We start from the raw sequence: 15,282 nt of genomic DNA, 5'->3' as shown, positions 1-15,282 counted from the left end.
CTCCACTGGTTAATTGTTCTAACATAACCTTGGTTGCTGAACTAGTAGTCATAAGCTGTAGGCTGTTGTCCCGGTGAAATAGATTTAACTTCATTATATCTTTACAGGTTGGCTGAGCCACATAAACAAGTTTTGGAGGTTCAGCAGTTAAAAGTCTTGAAAAGTGTCATACAGTCCCTGTCTTTCTCCACAAGTCTTTGCATTTGTGGGAATTGGGTGCTGTCTTAGTGTTTTGTAGCTATAATTACTGCTAAACTCCCAAGCCTAGCTTCAGGCATAGGTCAAGCCAAGATGCTTATAGTCTGGCAGCTGTCAGACCCCAAAACTATGAATGACAGGTGATGATTTTTCAAAGGTGAGTTTTTTTATTGTTTCTACATCTATAGACAGAATATTGCTAAACTAAACCTCCACGATCTGCATCTACTATATACTCTGAGAACAATTAGTGAGGTGCTGTCTCTTTCTCTCACACAAAATATCTGGATTGAGTTGTCTCTTATTCCTCTCCAGTGCAGCCCCTTTCTTCTGGGAATCCAGCCTACTATATTCAATTACATCCCCTTCCCCTCTGAAAACTCTTTTCTCCCCCTCCATTTTACTCTCAATAATGAATTATTTGTATCCTTAGATATAAAGTGCCAGTTCATGAGTCACAATAAAAGTAACATTAGAAAAATAAAAATAAAGCAAATGCCTGGAAACTTTAAAAGTAATCTGCTCATTTTCAACATACATAAAACAATTTCTCACCATTTGCTTTATTCAGCTCCACGAGGGTCCCAATATGTACAGGTAAACAACTGGCATGGAATGGATCCTTTTCCATTACTCTACAAATAAGCCCAAATAAGATCTTATAATTTTTTAGAAAGTTACTTCAAGTATAACCAAATCATTGTTACTGATCTTCAGATGGTGGAATCATAGTGTGTTACTTTTGCATCCTCCCATCCTTCAAAGGATCCAGAGGAAACCTTAAAGGACTGCGGTTTCTTAAAACACACCAACCCAAATAATCAGTTTCATTCAAATTTCTTTAATTCCTTAGTCAGGAATAGAGATTCTACAGCTATGAAACCTTGGAAAGCCAGATTGACATTTATCTAAAGACAAATAGCTGTGACTGGTATGCTCATTTATAGCAGTATAAATGAGGAAAGGAAGTGCTTTACCCTCAGAACACCCACTGTTCTTGAACTGGGATTCCAGTTTAGGGATACATCCTAAAATGGTTGTATTTAAATTGGAGGTAAATTCATGAAGAGGCTATAGAGCAGTGGTTCTCAACCTTTTTAATGCCACAACCCCCAACCGGTCGTAAGTTGAGGACTAAACCGGTCATAAGTCGAGGACTACCCAACCGGTCGTAAGTCGAGGACTTTCCCTGCCCGGGAGCGCCGCGCATGCGTGGTTCCGCCCCCTGCGCCGGCCGAGGCATAGCTGGCAAGCGGCAGAGACGGAGCAGGCCGACCACCAGCTGGCCCAGCCCAAGGGAGGTAAGGCACCCGCCGGAAAAGGGAAAAAAATGGCGGACAGCCTTGCTTGGTGACCCCCGTGAAATGGTCGATCGACCCCAAATGGGGTCGCAACCCATAGGTTGAGAACCGCTGCTATAGAGAATGATCACGAAGGACAGGAGGAAGAGCCACTTCCAAGGCAATCAGCATGAAAGCAGGGCTTGAGCCCATTCCAAGAAACTAATTTCATTAAACGTCTCAAAGAGACCCCTCCTTAGTTGACATGGAGAAAAAGTGAGGGAGGGGAAAATGCAAAATTCTGTTAGTATAACTGTTACAATAAAGTAGCATTGGCCTATGTGACATTGGTTCCTTAATTTGGTCTACCTTATAGGGCTGACATTTCAGCATATCTTGGTAAATGAGCAAATAGTAATGGCTTGTTTGTGAGTTGAGGCTCCAGTTTGGGACAGTTGCTGTCAAGGTGCTTATGCAGAATCTGCTTTTCTTTGTGAGCATAATGGCTTTATTTAAGACTGAGAGAAAATTAAGTGGGTCAAACAGCTTAAGAACAACTGTCCCAAAAGAACAAAAAGTATGAAAAGACTTATTACAGACATGATTGATTCTGTGCCCCAGTAGAACTCTTTCATCAATATTGTGACTTAGAAGAGAATATTCCTATTCCAGTTCCGGAATGCCATAGGCCAAGTGCCTGTCTTCACAGCATTTTCCTTCAAGACACTCTCCCAAGTGGCCTTATCCTCATGGAGCTCTCCATGGGTGAAGTTCCTCTCCAAGACCAGAAGCTAAGGAAAGGGTATCTCCACTTACTCTCATTTTTTGCATGATAATCCCTAGTTGTACTGCATTACAAATTCTTAACTGAATCCAACATTGCAAAGAATATAAGCACATAATTAATTGCTTTATATTTGTAAACTAAAACAGATAGCTTTTAACCATTTTAATAAACCAGATAAACAATTATTTTACAAGAATGCTAAAATATGCAAGAATGATCACAAATAAATTCTACTATTACAAATGCAAATACTTACACAGAAGTAAGTTTGTAGCACATTTTAAAATCACAGTTATAATAATGCCTTTCTGCTAAAGACACTACTACATCGAGATTATCTTGAAGACCATCTACAGATTCAGGAATCGGTGTTTCACTAGGTTTATTGTACTGCAAGGCATAAGAAATTTCAGTTGTGAAACAAATAGCACCCAGAAGAATAGTAAAATTTATCAGAGAAAACAGATTCTTTTCATATCATCACCTTAGTTCAAAAAGTCTGCTTTCTCTAGAAATATTTGCTTAGTAAGATAAAACACATTTGCAAAAACCAATAGATATGTTTACTGAGATGGATTTACTCATCACATCTGATCCTTTTAACAGTTCAACTATTCAAGGTATCATTTAGTATCTCCTCAAATGGCATTGTCACAGGTAATGCTTGATCTCCTTACTCATCCCACCCAGTATCAACCATATTGCCTGCTAAAAACAGAGATTTTTGTTTCTCTAGGCCAGGGGTAGGCAACCTTGGCTCTTTTATGACTCATGGACTTCAACTCACAGAATTCCTCGGCCAGCCATGCTGGCTCAGGAATTCTGGGAGTTGAAGTCCACGAGTCATAAAAGAACCAAGGTTGCCTATCCCTGCTCTAGGCCCTTGTGCTCTAGACAATTCTAGAAAAAAACTATTAGAGAAAATAAAATCTGTCTTTGAACTCCCAGCATTTTTTTTACTTTTTTGCACTTCCACCCATATTGACCTCTGCCTAAATCAGTGGTTCTCAACCTGTGGGTCGGGACCCCATTTGGGGTCGATCGACCATTTCATGGGGGTCGCCAAGCAAGGCTGTCCGCCATTTTTTTTGTCCACCATTTTTTCCCCTTTTCCGGCGGGTGCCTTACCTCCCTTGGGCTGGGCCAGCTGGTGGTCGGCCTGCTCCGTCTCTGCCGCTTGCCAGCTACGCCTCGGCAGGCGCAGGGGGCGGAACCACACATGTGCGGCGCTCCCGGGCAGGGAAAGTCCTCGACTTACGACCGGTTTAGTCCTCGACTTACGACCGGTTTAGTCCTCAACTTACGACCGGTTGGGGTCACGGCATTAAAAAGGTTGAGAACCACTGGCCTAAATAAACCCTTGCTATGGCCAAGGAAATACTTTTCCTATCCTTTTCTTTGAATTAAATCTGATGCTAAGAATGTCCCTTTTAATACAGGAAGAAAGGAAAGCTGAATTCATTCCAAGTTTCAGGTCCTTCAGAAACCTCAATGCTGTAGTTGGGGGGGGTGGCTTGATGGTCAAGGACACTCTGTGATCAGGGATACTGATCTGGAATGTGAGTACCTATGTGTGAAATTGAGCAACAGGGATACACTAAAGATCTAGAGGTGTATCTAACTGCAGAGCAGGATGCCTCTGGGAGACTTTCATGTCCATGTCTCATTTACTGGATCTGGTAAGGCCTCTATCAGTTTGTCTCAAGTAATCTCTGCCTATCTTTATGTAAGTGCCTCATTTACTCAGAGATATTATGTGATTTGCATGTGAACGGATTTTGATCACCTTTTACCATATCCAGATTATGTCTGATAGAGATGATAATGACAGCCACCAAGGACCTCTGTGAGTTTCACAGGATCCTTCAGATGTCGGCCCCAGATACCTACTGGATCTGGATAGTTTTCAGAAGGGTCCTGAGGAGTTCCCCAGTGCTCTAGTCTAGCAGGCAACTCTGCTAAAAACTTGCTAATCACTGGCAACAGAAGATGAGCCAAGCCCTGGATGAGACTGCTTTTATTTTTGAGGAGTTATACTTTTGAGTATTATTTACTTTTTAATCCTTACTGCATGTGTTTTGAATTGTGTTTCTTTATATTTTGTTAACCACTAAGAGTCACTGATGGCTAGATACAAATATAATGAATTAATAAAGATTTAAATCTCCGTTTTTCCTATCAGCTTCTATCATTTGAGCCCTCATATGCTGAATCGCTATAATATAGCTTAATACTACCTTACATTTTTATTTTCCCTCTCTGATTTCTGGGACATATGTATTTGCCCTCACCCTCAGTTTTCTAATTTCAATACTCATTTTGCATTTATCTTTTGAACCCTTATGATTGATGATTTCAGAAGAGCAGGCTCTTAACTGATTCAAAATATATAAAAAGCCAGTATATGAACAATGTCTCATTGAGTTTACATTTACAGGTAGTCCTCGCTTAATGACCACAACTGGAACCAAATCTCAATCATTGAACTAAGTGGTTGTTAAGTGAGATATCCTGACTGCCCATGTGACAGCTCTGCTCAAGTATTGCAATTCCTTCCCAGGTAAGGAGTGCAAAGTTCCTCTGTGGTGAGGGGGAAGGGGAGGAAATCTTGAGAGGCTCTTCTCAAGAGCTAAAAATCCTCTCTACTAAAATCTAAATAGGATTTTCAGCCCTGACGGAGCCTATGACAGGTATTCCCCCACTCACCGGAGGCACCCAGCATTTCTAATCTTACTGTGCTACTTCTATGCTTTCTGCTTGAATTTTGACTCCCTCTCGTCTTTAGCACCTCTCTGAAAGAGCTGCCTGCTGAAGAAGTTCAGCTCCCCTCTGTGTGTGGAAAGAAACACCTTTGGTGGGGTACAGCAACAGAGATGTAAAATTGGAGTTCTGTTTTCGCCCCACAAAATGAGTTCAGCTCCCCTCCACACATGGAAAGGAATGTCTTCAGCAGGTGTAGGAATGAAGCTCAGACCTTTAGGATGCAAGCATCATTTCTCCATCCTGCTGAAGGAGCTCAGCTCTTTTCAGCCAGCTCCCAGGGACAAGAGGGAGTCCTCTTGGCAGGCTTGCAATTTTCCCTGCCAGCTTCCCCTTTGTCTTTCTGAGGAAGCCAGCATAAAAGATTGCAAATGGCGACCATGTGGCATGCTTGGTAACCGTTTATAAATGTAAACAAACTGTCAAGCTCCCAGATAGCAATCATGTAAGGGGGGAGAATGGACAGTGTAACATTTTATAATCGCCAGAAGAGCTGTATGGGTCGTAAAGCATTCTTTTCAAGATCTGGTAACTTTGAACGGTCATTAAGCAACAAGTCGTAAGTCAAGGATTATCTGTAACATTTATTTTTTTAAAAATTACCTTTTTTAATTTGTTCTCAAACAGAAAATGTAGTAATACTTGTTCTTCTTCTGTACACTGTTTTCTAAGAGGTAGAGATTCAAGTAGCTCTTTTTCTGAAAGTAAAATGAAGTAGATAAAAGATTTAAAAACTATATTGCATCCAAATGGTCCTATCTTTTCATATATAAGGGTTTTACATTTCATTACCATCTCAGTAATTTGTTTTATGACACAGAAAAAAAGCAGCAATTGGCAAATCTTTCTCCTAGTGCTTGGCAATGTCCTAAAACCTAAATCTTGTAAAAAGATTAGTGAAGTTTGCATATGCTAACTAATGGATTTTATATACGGTTAATTAAGTGAAGAAAAAATATTATCCAAACCTTCTTCTGCTGTTAACATATGGTGCGAAGTTAAAAGGTCAAATGCTTCAAAGCAGTAAACATCAAGTTTCAAAGCCTCTTTGTAGCTGAACGTTGCTAGGGTTCTGTTGTCAAGAGCATCATAGATCTTCCCTCTCAAAAGGCAAATCGAGCTTTTGATCTAATAAGAAAGAATGGTTAGAATCCAGAGACTAAACCCAGGTTTTCAATTAGAATTTGAGCCCAAATTACATCTGAGAAATACACTGTTTTTTTTTATAATATGTGCCTTTCAACAGATTTTTTTTTTATATAAAGCTCTATAAATTGGTTTGTTGTCTATCTAAATTAGGAAGTAAAAAGATTATACCCACTTATTTCCTTTTACTGTAAGATTACTTTCCCCCTCTTATGGTCCTCCAGTTTTGTTGGGAAAGGCTTTTTCAGAGGACATCAGACTGAAGTTGGTATGAATAAAGTATGGGTCTATGTAGACACAATGGAGATTCCTAAAATACTTTATTTTTACTTTATTTTCATCTAGCTAAAGTTAGATCTTCTAATAATCCTCCCAAACGTATTCCCAAGTAACACTTACTGAAGTTTGTGAAATTTCCCAGTCATTAGAACAGTCCTTCACTGCATTTTCATCCTTCAAGTATTTTTCAAACAATCTTTTGTTGATTGGTTCTTCCATATCGAGTATATCAAGAGCCTGCTGATATTCTTTTGCAGCATACTACACAGAGAAACTCAGAGTATGAACATTTATGATTGAAGCAGCAGTGCATACAAAATAAAGTATTGCTTAACCAATTCACACATTATATGTGTAAAGACAACTCTACCTTCATACATCTACCTACTCCACATTATACTAGATTTGTCTCACCTCTTCAGTCTCATAATCTATAGTATACAATGCTTCAATTTCTATTCACTTGTTCCATTCGTTGAATTCTAATTATCTTATCCATGCTTTTTAATTCCATTCCCCATTTCTCTATTTTTTTCTAAAAATTATCTTCAGAAATAAACTGAAGATAGCTATTTATTCTCATGCTTCTACCCCAACTCACATAGCTACAATTGTGTTGCCTTGTCGCAATAAAATTGTTTATATAAATATTTATATTAATTCAGTGTTGTTAATACTGTAGTTTTGTATCTTTGCAAAAGAAAAAGATTAAGAAAATTATAATGCTTAAAATATCATCTGAACTGTAGCTTACTTAAAATTAGAAGATAGACAAAATCAAATTTTAAAATTTTGATTTGGGAATTTTTTTATTCTCATTGGCAATTTACTAGAAATGTGTTGTTACTAAATACTTACATGACATCTAGCTGCAAGATATTGACATGCTTCATGCAACTAAAGAAAATAGAAACTCTAATTAGTTTTCAGTTGAAGATGAACTGTATTAAGAGGACTTGATGCTCAATATGCCCTTTGTATCTCTTATTTATTCAATTTATCCAGTTCTACATTCATTTTATTTTATAATTTTTTCTATAATTTAACTGAACTACCTGTTTGCACTTACAGGGATGTTTTCTGGCTTTAAACAAAACACAAAAAGAATTCTATATATTCTCTATTAATGAGAAACTTTTTACCAAATGCAAAATTCTAGCCCAGTGGAAGAGAGAGATGTCCATGGGAAAGAGAGAAAAAGAAATAACAGTGGTAGAATTTGCATAAGTGGAGGTGTGGTTGAACTAATTTTTATCTCCAGCTTTTCTGTTGCTAGCATCTAACTTTTAACACACTGCTCCCAGCAAATATATTCTAACCAGGAAAAAAAAAGGTTCTCACACATGCTATAAAATAAATAAATTTAAGCTGAAGTACTACAGTATGTCTGTGGTTACTTACCTTATCTAATTTTCTTGACCTAAGAGCATGTGCTGCCCTGTGATACTGTGATGTAAGGTAAAGACATTGAGCCAACCAATAAATGTCTTGTGGATCTTCTAAAAATAATCATACAGGCATATAAAAAACAATATTACATATAGCTTATCAGTTGTACTTTATTTGCATGTTACTATTAATTCACAATACAATACACACTGCTCGTTTTATTCACAACATTTCTATCGCATACAAATTGAGCTCATTTATAAATTCTTAGCATTGAAATTCACATGCATTTGCATGAACACTGCAACCATATGAAAGCAAACTAGATACTCTGTGTGATCTGAGTATCAAAAGCCAGGGCATCAAGACAAAGCAGCTATACTGACTGTATATGATATGGTGACAAGACATCTAACTCTTACAAGTCAAGAACATGTATTATGCAAGTAGTACTCACTTAACAACCCTACTTGTGACAAGCAATTGCACAGCTAAGGCATTCATTAAGTGGGAAATCACATGATCGCAATTGAGCTTTCCAGTTGGTTATAGACAAGACTTAGTTTCACCTTCATTTGCCTCCTAACCACTCCCTCACCCCTTGGAATGTTCAAGATCAACTTACTGTCTTGTACATATCAAAAGCAATGCAATCATGCCTCAGCCTGGGGATGAGAACTGCAGCTGAACTATATAAATAGCTTACAGTTCTCTTTCTCCAATCTCTCCACTCTGGGGGAGGGTTTTTTTTAAACAAGCAAGCAATCTCTCCTTGCCTGACCTTTTCCCATTGCCGGCATGATCACATTGCTTTCAATGTGTAGAACAGGCATGTAAAAATGCTAGCCCAAAGGCCGGATGCGTCACGCCAAAACCATGCCCACCCCATTGCCGGCAATAGGGAAAAAGTCACAATATGTTGCGTGACGTCACGTGACATCGCAAGTTTGACATGCCTGGTGTAGAAGAACTAACAGTTTATTCTCTTGAAATCTCCTAGCACCCCAGGCTGCCAATACAACCATATTGCTTTTGATGTATAGAAGAGTAAAACGCTTATTTTCGTACAATATCTTTTTAATTTCTCTGCTCTGCAAAGGAAGAAAAAAAAACAAAAACAAAAAACCAGAGGCCAGGCATAGGACAACATATATGGATTGTAATGGCAATCACATGACTGAGGGATGCTATGAAGGTCATAAATAGATCATAAATTTATTTTTAGTACTGTTGTAATTTCAAATTAATTTTTAGTACTGTCATAATTTCAAATTATTTGTGAGGATTACCTGTATAGCTCATCAGTTCTCAACTTTCCCACTTAAAATAGCCAACCCACAAAGATAGAGTATATAGTAAGGGAAAATTAAAAGGAAAGTTCAAAGTAATTTTTTTAAAACACATACACATGTAAGATAAAATATGCAACTTACCATGGGACAATGATGCTACTTTATCTGCCCAAAATAGAGCACTTTGATACTGTTGCTGTTTTTGGGAAATAAACAGTTACAATTTGTTATTAGTAAATAAATATATATGTATACATTATATACATATCTTGTAATCAAGGAGCTCTATACAGAATTCTACACTCCTGCATCTTAGTTTTGCAGCAAACCTGGAAGTTGGGTTAAGCTGAGAAATTTAGATAGGGCTAAAGATTATCAAGTAATTTTCATGAAAATACAGGTAGTCCTAAATTTACAAGCATTTGTTTAGTGACAGTTACAAGTTAAAAACGGCACTGAAAAGTGACTTATGATCATTTTTCACATGACCACTGTAGCATCCCTTTGATCATGTGATCAAAATTCAGATGTTTGGCAACTGGCCTGCATTTATGACAGCTGCAGTGTCCTGGGGTCGTGTGATCACCTTTTGCGACCTTCTGACAAGCAAAGTCAATGGGGAAGCAAGATTCACTTAACAACTTAACAACTGCAGTGATAGACTTAACAACCGTGGCAAGAAAAGTCATAAAGTGGGGCAAAACTGACTTAGCAACTGTCTTGCTCAGCAACAGAAATTTTGAGCTCAATTGTGGTTACAAGTCGAGGACTATCTGCAAAGGAATTCGAATCTAAGCCTCTCGAGTATTTTGTTTATCATGTTAATCCCTATACTGTGCTATTTAGAAGACATTTTTCTGATAAACCTGTACTGGAATAACGATGCTTCAATGTATTTTAGATCCACAAAAGACAGAGACAAGCACTATCTTCAGTCTTGCATCATGTTCTTTTCGGTTTTGCAAATTTTTATTAATTTTCAAATAAACATATAAACAAATACAAATGTGGTGCATTTCATTAAAAAACAAAAAGAAAACCTAATCAATATATTTTCAGAAATGATCGGCGGTTGCCCCCCCGCATCCCCCCTCACTCCTTCAACCTTCCTACCTTCCCTCTTCCTTCCTTCCTCCCCCCTCCTACCCACACCTCTCTCCTCCTTCCTCCTTTCCAACTATCCTACACATCCCATCACCTTCTTTTCCACATCCTTCGCATCATGTTCTTTTCAATCAAATGGAGAACAGATGGAGAGACCAATTCAAGTCCCCCAAACTGCAGGGACTTGTTTGGCAGACACCAGGATTTAAAAAACTGACCTGAAGGCATCAATCAATCAATCAATCAAATAAAGAATAAAAACCAAGGGCAGATGGTAACAAACAACATCCTGGCATTTTTATGCAGTTCAAGGCATATTGATTCCTTCTCCTGGAGCTCTTGCCTCAACAGCCCTTTGCTGCTCTTCTTCCTCTTGCCAATTAACCAGGAACAAGGAAGAAGCCGCGGCAAGTGTCAGGGAGAGGGAATCCAGAAACTCACTCGCAACTCCCTGGCGCGTTGCTTTGGCGATTCCCCAAGCCCCGAAGCCCCCCACGCCCCACGCTCAGGAACGGTCCCACTCGCCCCACTTCCCAGACCACGTCCAGGCGATAAGCAGCCACAGTGTCAGGACCCGAGCCCAAAGGGATGCTGCCTCGAAAGCCTCCCGCCACCTCACCTGGTCGATGTATTGCCGCACCCGCTTCCTCAGGCGCTCCAGATTCATCCCCCTTCCGTGCCCGCCCGCGGGAGGAACCGGGTGACCAGGCTGTCCCGTTCCCTGGAGCCCCCCTCGGCGCTGGCGGACACCTCGCAACTGCCGCTATCTTCCTGACCCCGAGTGAGCCGCTTCCGAAACTTAAGACCCCGCCCCCTTGTGCGTTCAACGCGTCCCTCTCGCCATTGCTTCACGAGTCCGTTAGCAATTACTTTCCTCCCCAGTATGGGCCTGTGCGCCGTTCTCAATTGCACCCTTATTTCGCCGGAAACGCGGCCTCTGCGCTTGGAGTTCCGAGGATATCTGACCTACAGAGGGTAAAGTACCGAGGCTTTACTTAGGAAAGTGGTAGTGTTGTTGTTATTATTGTTATTATTATTATTAGTAGTAGTAGTAGTAGAAGTATTTAATCATTTCTAGAAGGGAAAGAAATTGTGGGGAAGAGGCAGCAATCCTTTTATTCCGAATTTGAACGACATAGGTGGGTTCCAGAGTTATTACTTTTTATCTATGTTAATGATTTATACATTAATGGCATTTAATTTTTTTTCCTTATAGAAAAAAATAATTGAGTAATGCAAAACAGAAATAACTCCTGTTTGTATTCAATGTAACTTCTTAATAAGTGACATCACTAGGCACGCTAAACCATTGGCATTTAATTTTTTTTCCTTATAGAAAAAAATAATTGAGTAATGCAAAACAGAAATAACTCCTGTTTGTATTCAATGTAACTTCTTAATAAGTGACATCACTAGGCACGCTAAACTATCAGCAATCAATAAAGGAATTCCAATAATTATAGTACAAGTATTAAATTTACACTCCAGTTTTCATCTAGGGCCTAGGCCCATTTTCTGCTGTAAGATACAGTGTGATTACCCAAGGCAACTTAGTAAACTTCTGTGGCTGAAGATGGACTTGAATCTGAGTCACACCAGNCACACCAGACCATGTCCAAAACCTTAACTACATCTCTTATCCACAGAATTATTGAATAATTGAAACAACAGTTTTACACTGGATTGGGTACTGAATTGTTATTTCTAGCTGTGGATGACCAGAAATTGAAATGCTAGTTCCCACCAATCAGTGCTTTTTATACCCAATGTTCAGTAATGATGGGAAGTATTTTTCTTTCCAGTTTTCTTATAATTGTATGGAACATATAGTATGTGCAAATAAAATGTTGGTACAGTTTAGATATGATCAGTTAGCATGGCTTAAAATAGCTAGAATTAAAGAAATCCTAAACAACCAATATGTAATAGAGGAATTATATAGTAATTCTTTATAAAAAATACTGATAGTATTACTTTAATAGGAGGAATAGTACTAAAATGTGAAGTCAGTCTGTTTTGATGAAGGAGCCACATAACCACATGATGGTGCTATAACATGGCAAGAAATCATAAATCATTTCTGGGTAACATTTTTAGCTCAGAGAACTACATGCATCACTTGCTGGCAGCTCAGCGGCTGTAGATGAATATGCGTGTTCTCATTCCACACTGCCCCACCCCAAGCACAGTTTAGTCTCCCAAAGCCTCATGCATTTCACTACCCTCCTGGTATCTATGCCTTTTCCTCTGCTTTCTTTATTTTCCCATTCCCTCCCCTACAAGTCACTCTGTCTCTCCAAAACTGGATGAGATATTTTGAAGTGCATGTTGGTGAAGAGAGTTTACATGTTTGTAACTAAATCTATACTAGCTGTAGGTGCAGCAGTATTTTCCCCCTGAATATGGCTTAAGGTGAACATAGAGCATAGAACAGGACTAGTATTGGACTGTTGCCACAGACTACAAAAAAAAATATTTAAACCATTATGTTTATGTTTAGTAATTAGCCATCACTTTAATAGCATTGAATGTAGTTTAGATTTCATTGATATTTAAATTTGTCTTCCAAATTTTTTCCACCAAAAAAGCTCAAAGTAACCTAATGGAGAGATATAAATAATCACTAGCAAGCATGTATTTTAAGAAAAAAATAATGAAAAGAGCATTTAATTTATTTAAATTTTACTGAAGGCTAAAGATCAAGTAGTAATGGAACCATGTGCTTTGGCATTACAAAGCTATATTTGAGGATGAAGGAGTACTCAAGAGAGTAGTTATATTGCTACCCAATAGATTTTGGTGAATTCTGATATTCTAGTCTGAAGAACCTAAAATATATGAATGTAACGTATTAGGTACTGAGCAATTAATAATTGATGTTATATTGGTGATGTGTCACTTTGAATTTCTTTATTTAAATAACAATTTAGGAAAGAACAGTTAGAAAATGGAGGTGATCACAGGATCAGACAACCAAAGTCATTCTATTCCTGATATATAAAACTTATTTCAAACTTTATTAATTCTTAATATGATTTGGTTTAGGATTAGTGTTTTATGTGAACCAGAACTATGGTTTATGATTTCAGCCTGCTATGTAGATTATTCAATAAACCATGAATAGGGATCAGTTGGGATTCTTACTATTGTAGTAACCTCCTTGTTGTGTAGCAACCTCCCTGTATGTGCTCCTTGACTCTATGAACGGATTGATGATGGAGTTTCTTAGGCTTATGGTCCTGGGGGACTTCAATCTGACTTCCATGGAAGTGAGGTAAGAAATAGTTCAGAAATTCATGGCTACCATGACAGGCATGGGCTGTTCCAGTTCTTTCAGGGTCCAACAGGCATTAGTGATTTAATGCCAGGCCTGATTTTTCTGTCAGAGCAGCGGCAATGTGATTTGGAGCTGGGGGAGTTATCTATTGCTTCCCTATGATGGTTAGATCTCTTTGTGGAATATCATACCTCAAGAAGTTGGATTGGCCCAGATTCTACCTGCCTTCTTTAAGACAGGAATCCCCAACCTGCGGGTCGCAGCACCACTACTGGGCTGTGGCCTCCTGGCCATTGAGCCACGGGACAGGCTGGCCAGTGCACAAACATGTGTGCCTGCACTCATCCCCACTCGCACTAGCGCTGTGGCTGCGTGACCGAAACAGGGCTCCACGCAGCCTAAACAGGGCTCCACGGGGCAAAAATGGGACTCTGTGGGGCAAAAATGGGGCTCCGCAGAGCAAAAATGGGGCTTCACAGGGCAAAAATGGGGCAGGGCTAATGAGTGTCATGTGGGCACTAGCGCCACCCCATTTGCATCGCATGCATGCTCGCAGCCCCGTTTGTGCGCATGTGCCAACCGAGTCTGCCAACCGAGAAAGGTTGGGGACCTCTGCTTTAAGGATTTAAAAACTTGGCTGTGCCACTGGTCGTGGGGATCTAGAAGTAAATTGCTCAGTAGTTATGCTGAATATAGATTGTTTTAAAATCCTGGATTTTGTTAATTTAATTGTATTGGTTTTATATATTTTAAAACTATGATCTGATTGTGTTTTTTGTAGTTTTAAAATTGTTGTAAGACACATTTTTGCACAGACAAAAATGAAAGCTGGTGGTTTATGAAGTTTGCTTTTTATGATATTAGTACGTGTTAAATTGATTTCAGGTACACTGTTCTAATTTTTATCTAAAGATAAATCTATGACTGTAAACAAGCAACCACCTACTCCTACACAGAAAGTAGCAGTTTGGAAAGTAAAATATCCTTTTTTAAAACAAACTGTTAGCTTATTACGGAAAGTCTATTTTAATGATGACTGAAGTACTGGAGAGTTTGCTTATGTAGTTTTCTGTGTTATGTTTCAATTTTGATTTTTTGTGTGTGACATAAAACCCTTGTTGGAATTTCTGCTTCTGTATATTTTGTATCTTCTCAGAACGGGAGCCTACTGTCAAGCATTACAGATCTATTCGTTTTTCTAAAGTGAGGGAAATGACCCATGATCCATCCAATGCTCTTTAATCTCATTTAAGAAGCCAAAACTGTTGATCAGGGTGTGTTTATTCATGAAGGATTACAACTTGCCATCTGTCCTTTCATTTTATGATGTGTTTGTAATTTACTTGTTCTTTGTTCCTTAATATAAGGTACATCAATACTTTTATTTGTTGACCTATAAATAGGCCTCGGCCTATGGTTCCATATCCTAGGCAATGATCAAATATATTTAAGTACAAAAGTAATGAGATTTAAGGTTGCCTAATGTCTACAATGTGCACTGATAAAGGAACACACACTATCGCAATTGTATTAATGTAAATGCACTAAACATGTTGCACAAATCAGACAAGGTGTTAGATCGCGCAGGCAGTAAGACACGAGTCGAGTGACAGTCAGCTCTCGGTTTATTGGCAAGGCATAAAGTAAATCCGGACTGGCATCTGGGCCAGGGGAGCCCTCTTTTATGGGATTCCCCTGGCTCGTAATCACACAATTCCATTGGCTGGTAAGACCCCGTTGCTAGTTAGCCAACCAGCAACGGGCATGAAA

At 38.9% G+C, this 15,282-nt stretch overlaps 1 protein-coding gene across 1 annotated transcript in view; it reads right to left on the bottom strand.

Annotated features, from left to right (window-relative positions):
* CDC16 (cell division cycle 16) overlaps window positions 1-11,008 on the bottom strand; it is a 21,380-nt gene extending 10,372 nt beyond the window's left edge. The window contains exons 1-9 of the mRNA XM_015816473.1: window positions 10,855-11,008; window positions 9,273-9,327; window positions 7,852-7,949; window positions 7,309-7,347; window positions 6,571-6,711; window positions 5,994-6,153; window positions 5,629-5,723; window positions 2,522-2,655; window positions 754-833 (exon numbers count right to left, since the gene is read on the bottom strand). Coding sequence (XP_015671959.1) covers window positions 754-833; window positions 2,522-2,655; window positions 5,629-5,723; window positions 5,994-6,153; window positions 6,571-6,711; window positions 7,309-7,347; window positions 7,852-7,949; window positions 9,273-9,327; window positions 10,855-10,902 — 850 coding nt within the window. The 5' untranslated portion in view covers window positions 10,903-11,008. The remainder of the gene's footprint in view (window positions 1-753; window positions 834-2,521; window positions 2,656-5,628; window positions 5,724-5,993; window positions 6,154-6,570; window positions 6,712-7,308; window positions 7,348-7,851; window positions 7,950-9,272; window positions 9,328-10,854) is intronic.
* Between the last annotated feature and the right edge of the window lie 4,274 nt (window positions 11,009-15,282).

The sequence above is a fragment of the Protobothrops mucrosquamatus genome, unplaced genomic scaffold, assembly GCF_001527695.2.
Source record: "Protobothrops mucrosquamatus isolate PMUCROS unplaced genomic scaffold, P.Mucros_1.0 scaffold455, whole genome shotgun sequence".
NCBI lineage: Eukaryota > Metazoa > Chordata > Lepidosauria > Squamata > Viperidae > Protobothrops > Protobothrops mucrosquamatus.
The sequence above is the reverse complement of the archived record's forward strand: the minus strand, read 5'-3'. Positions and strand labels throughout refer to the sequence as shown.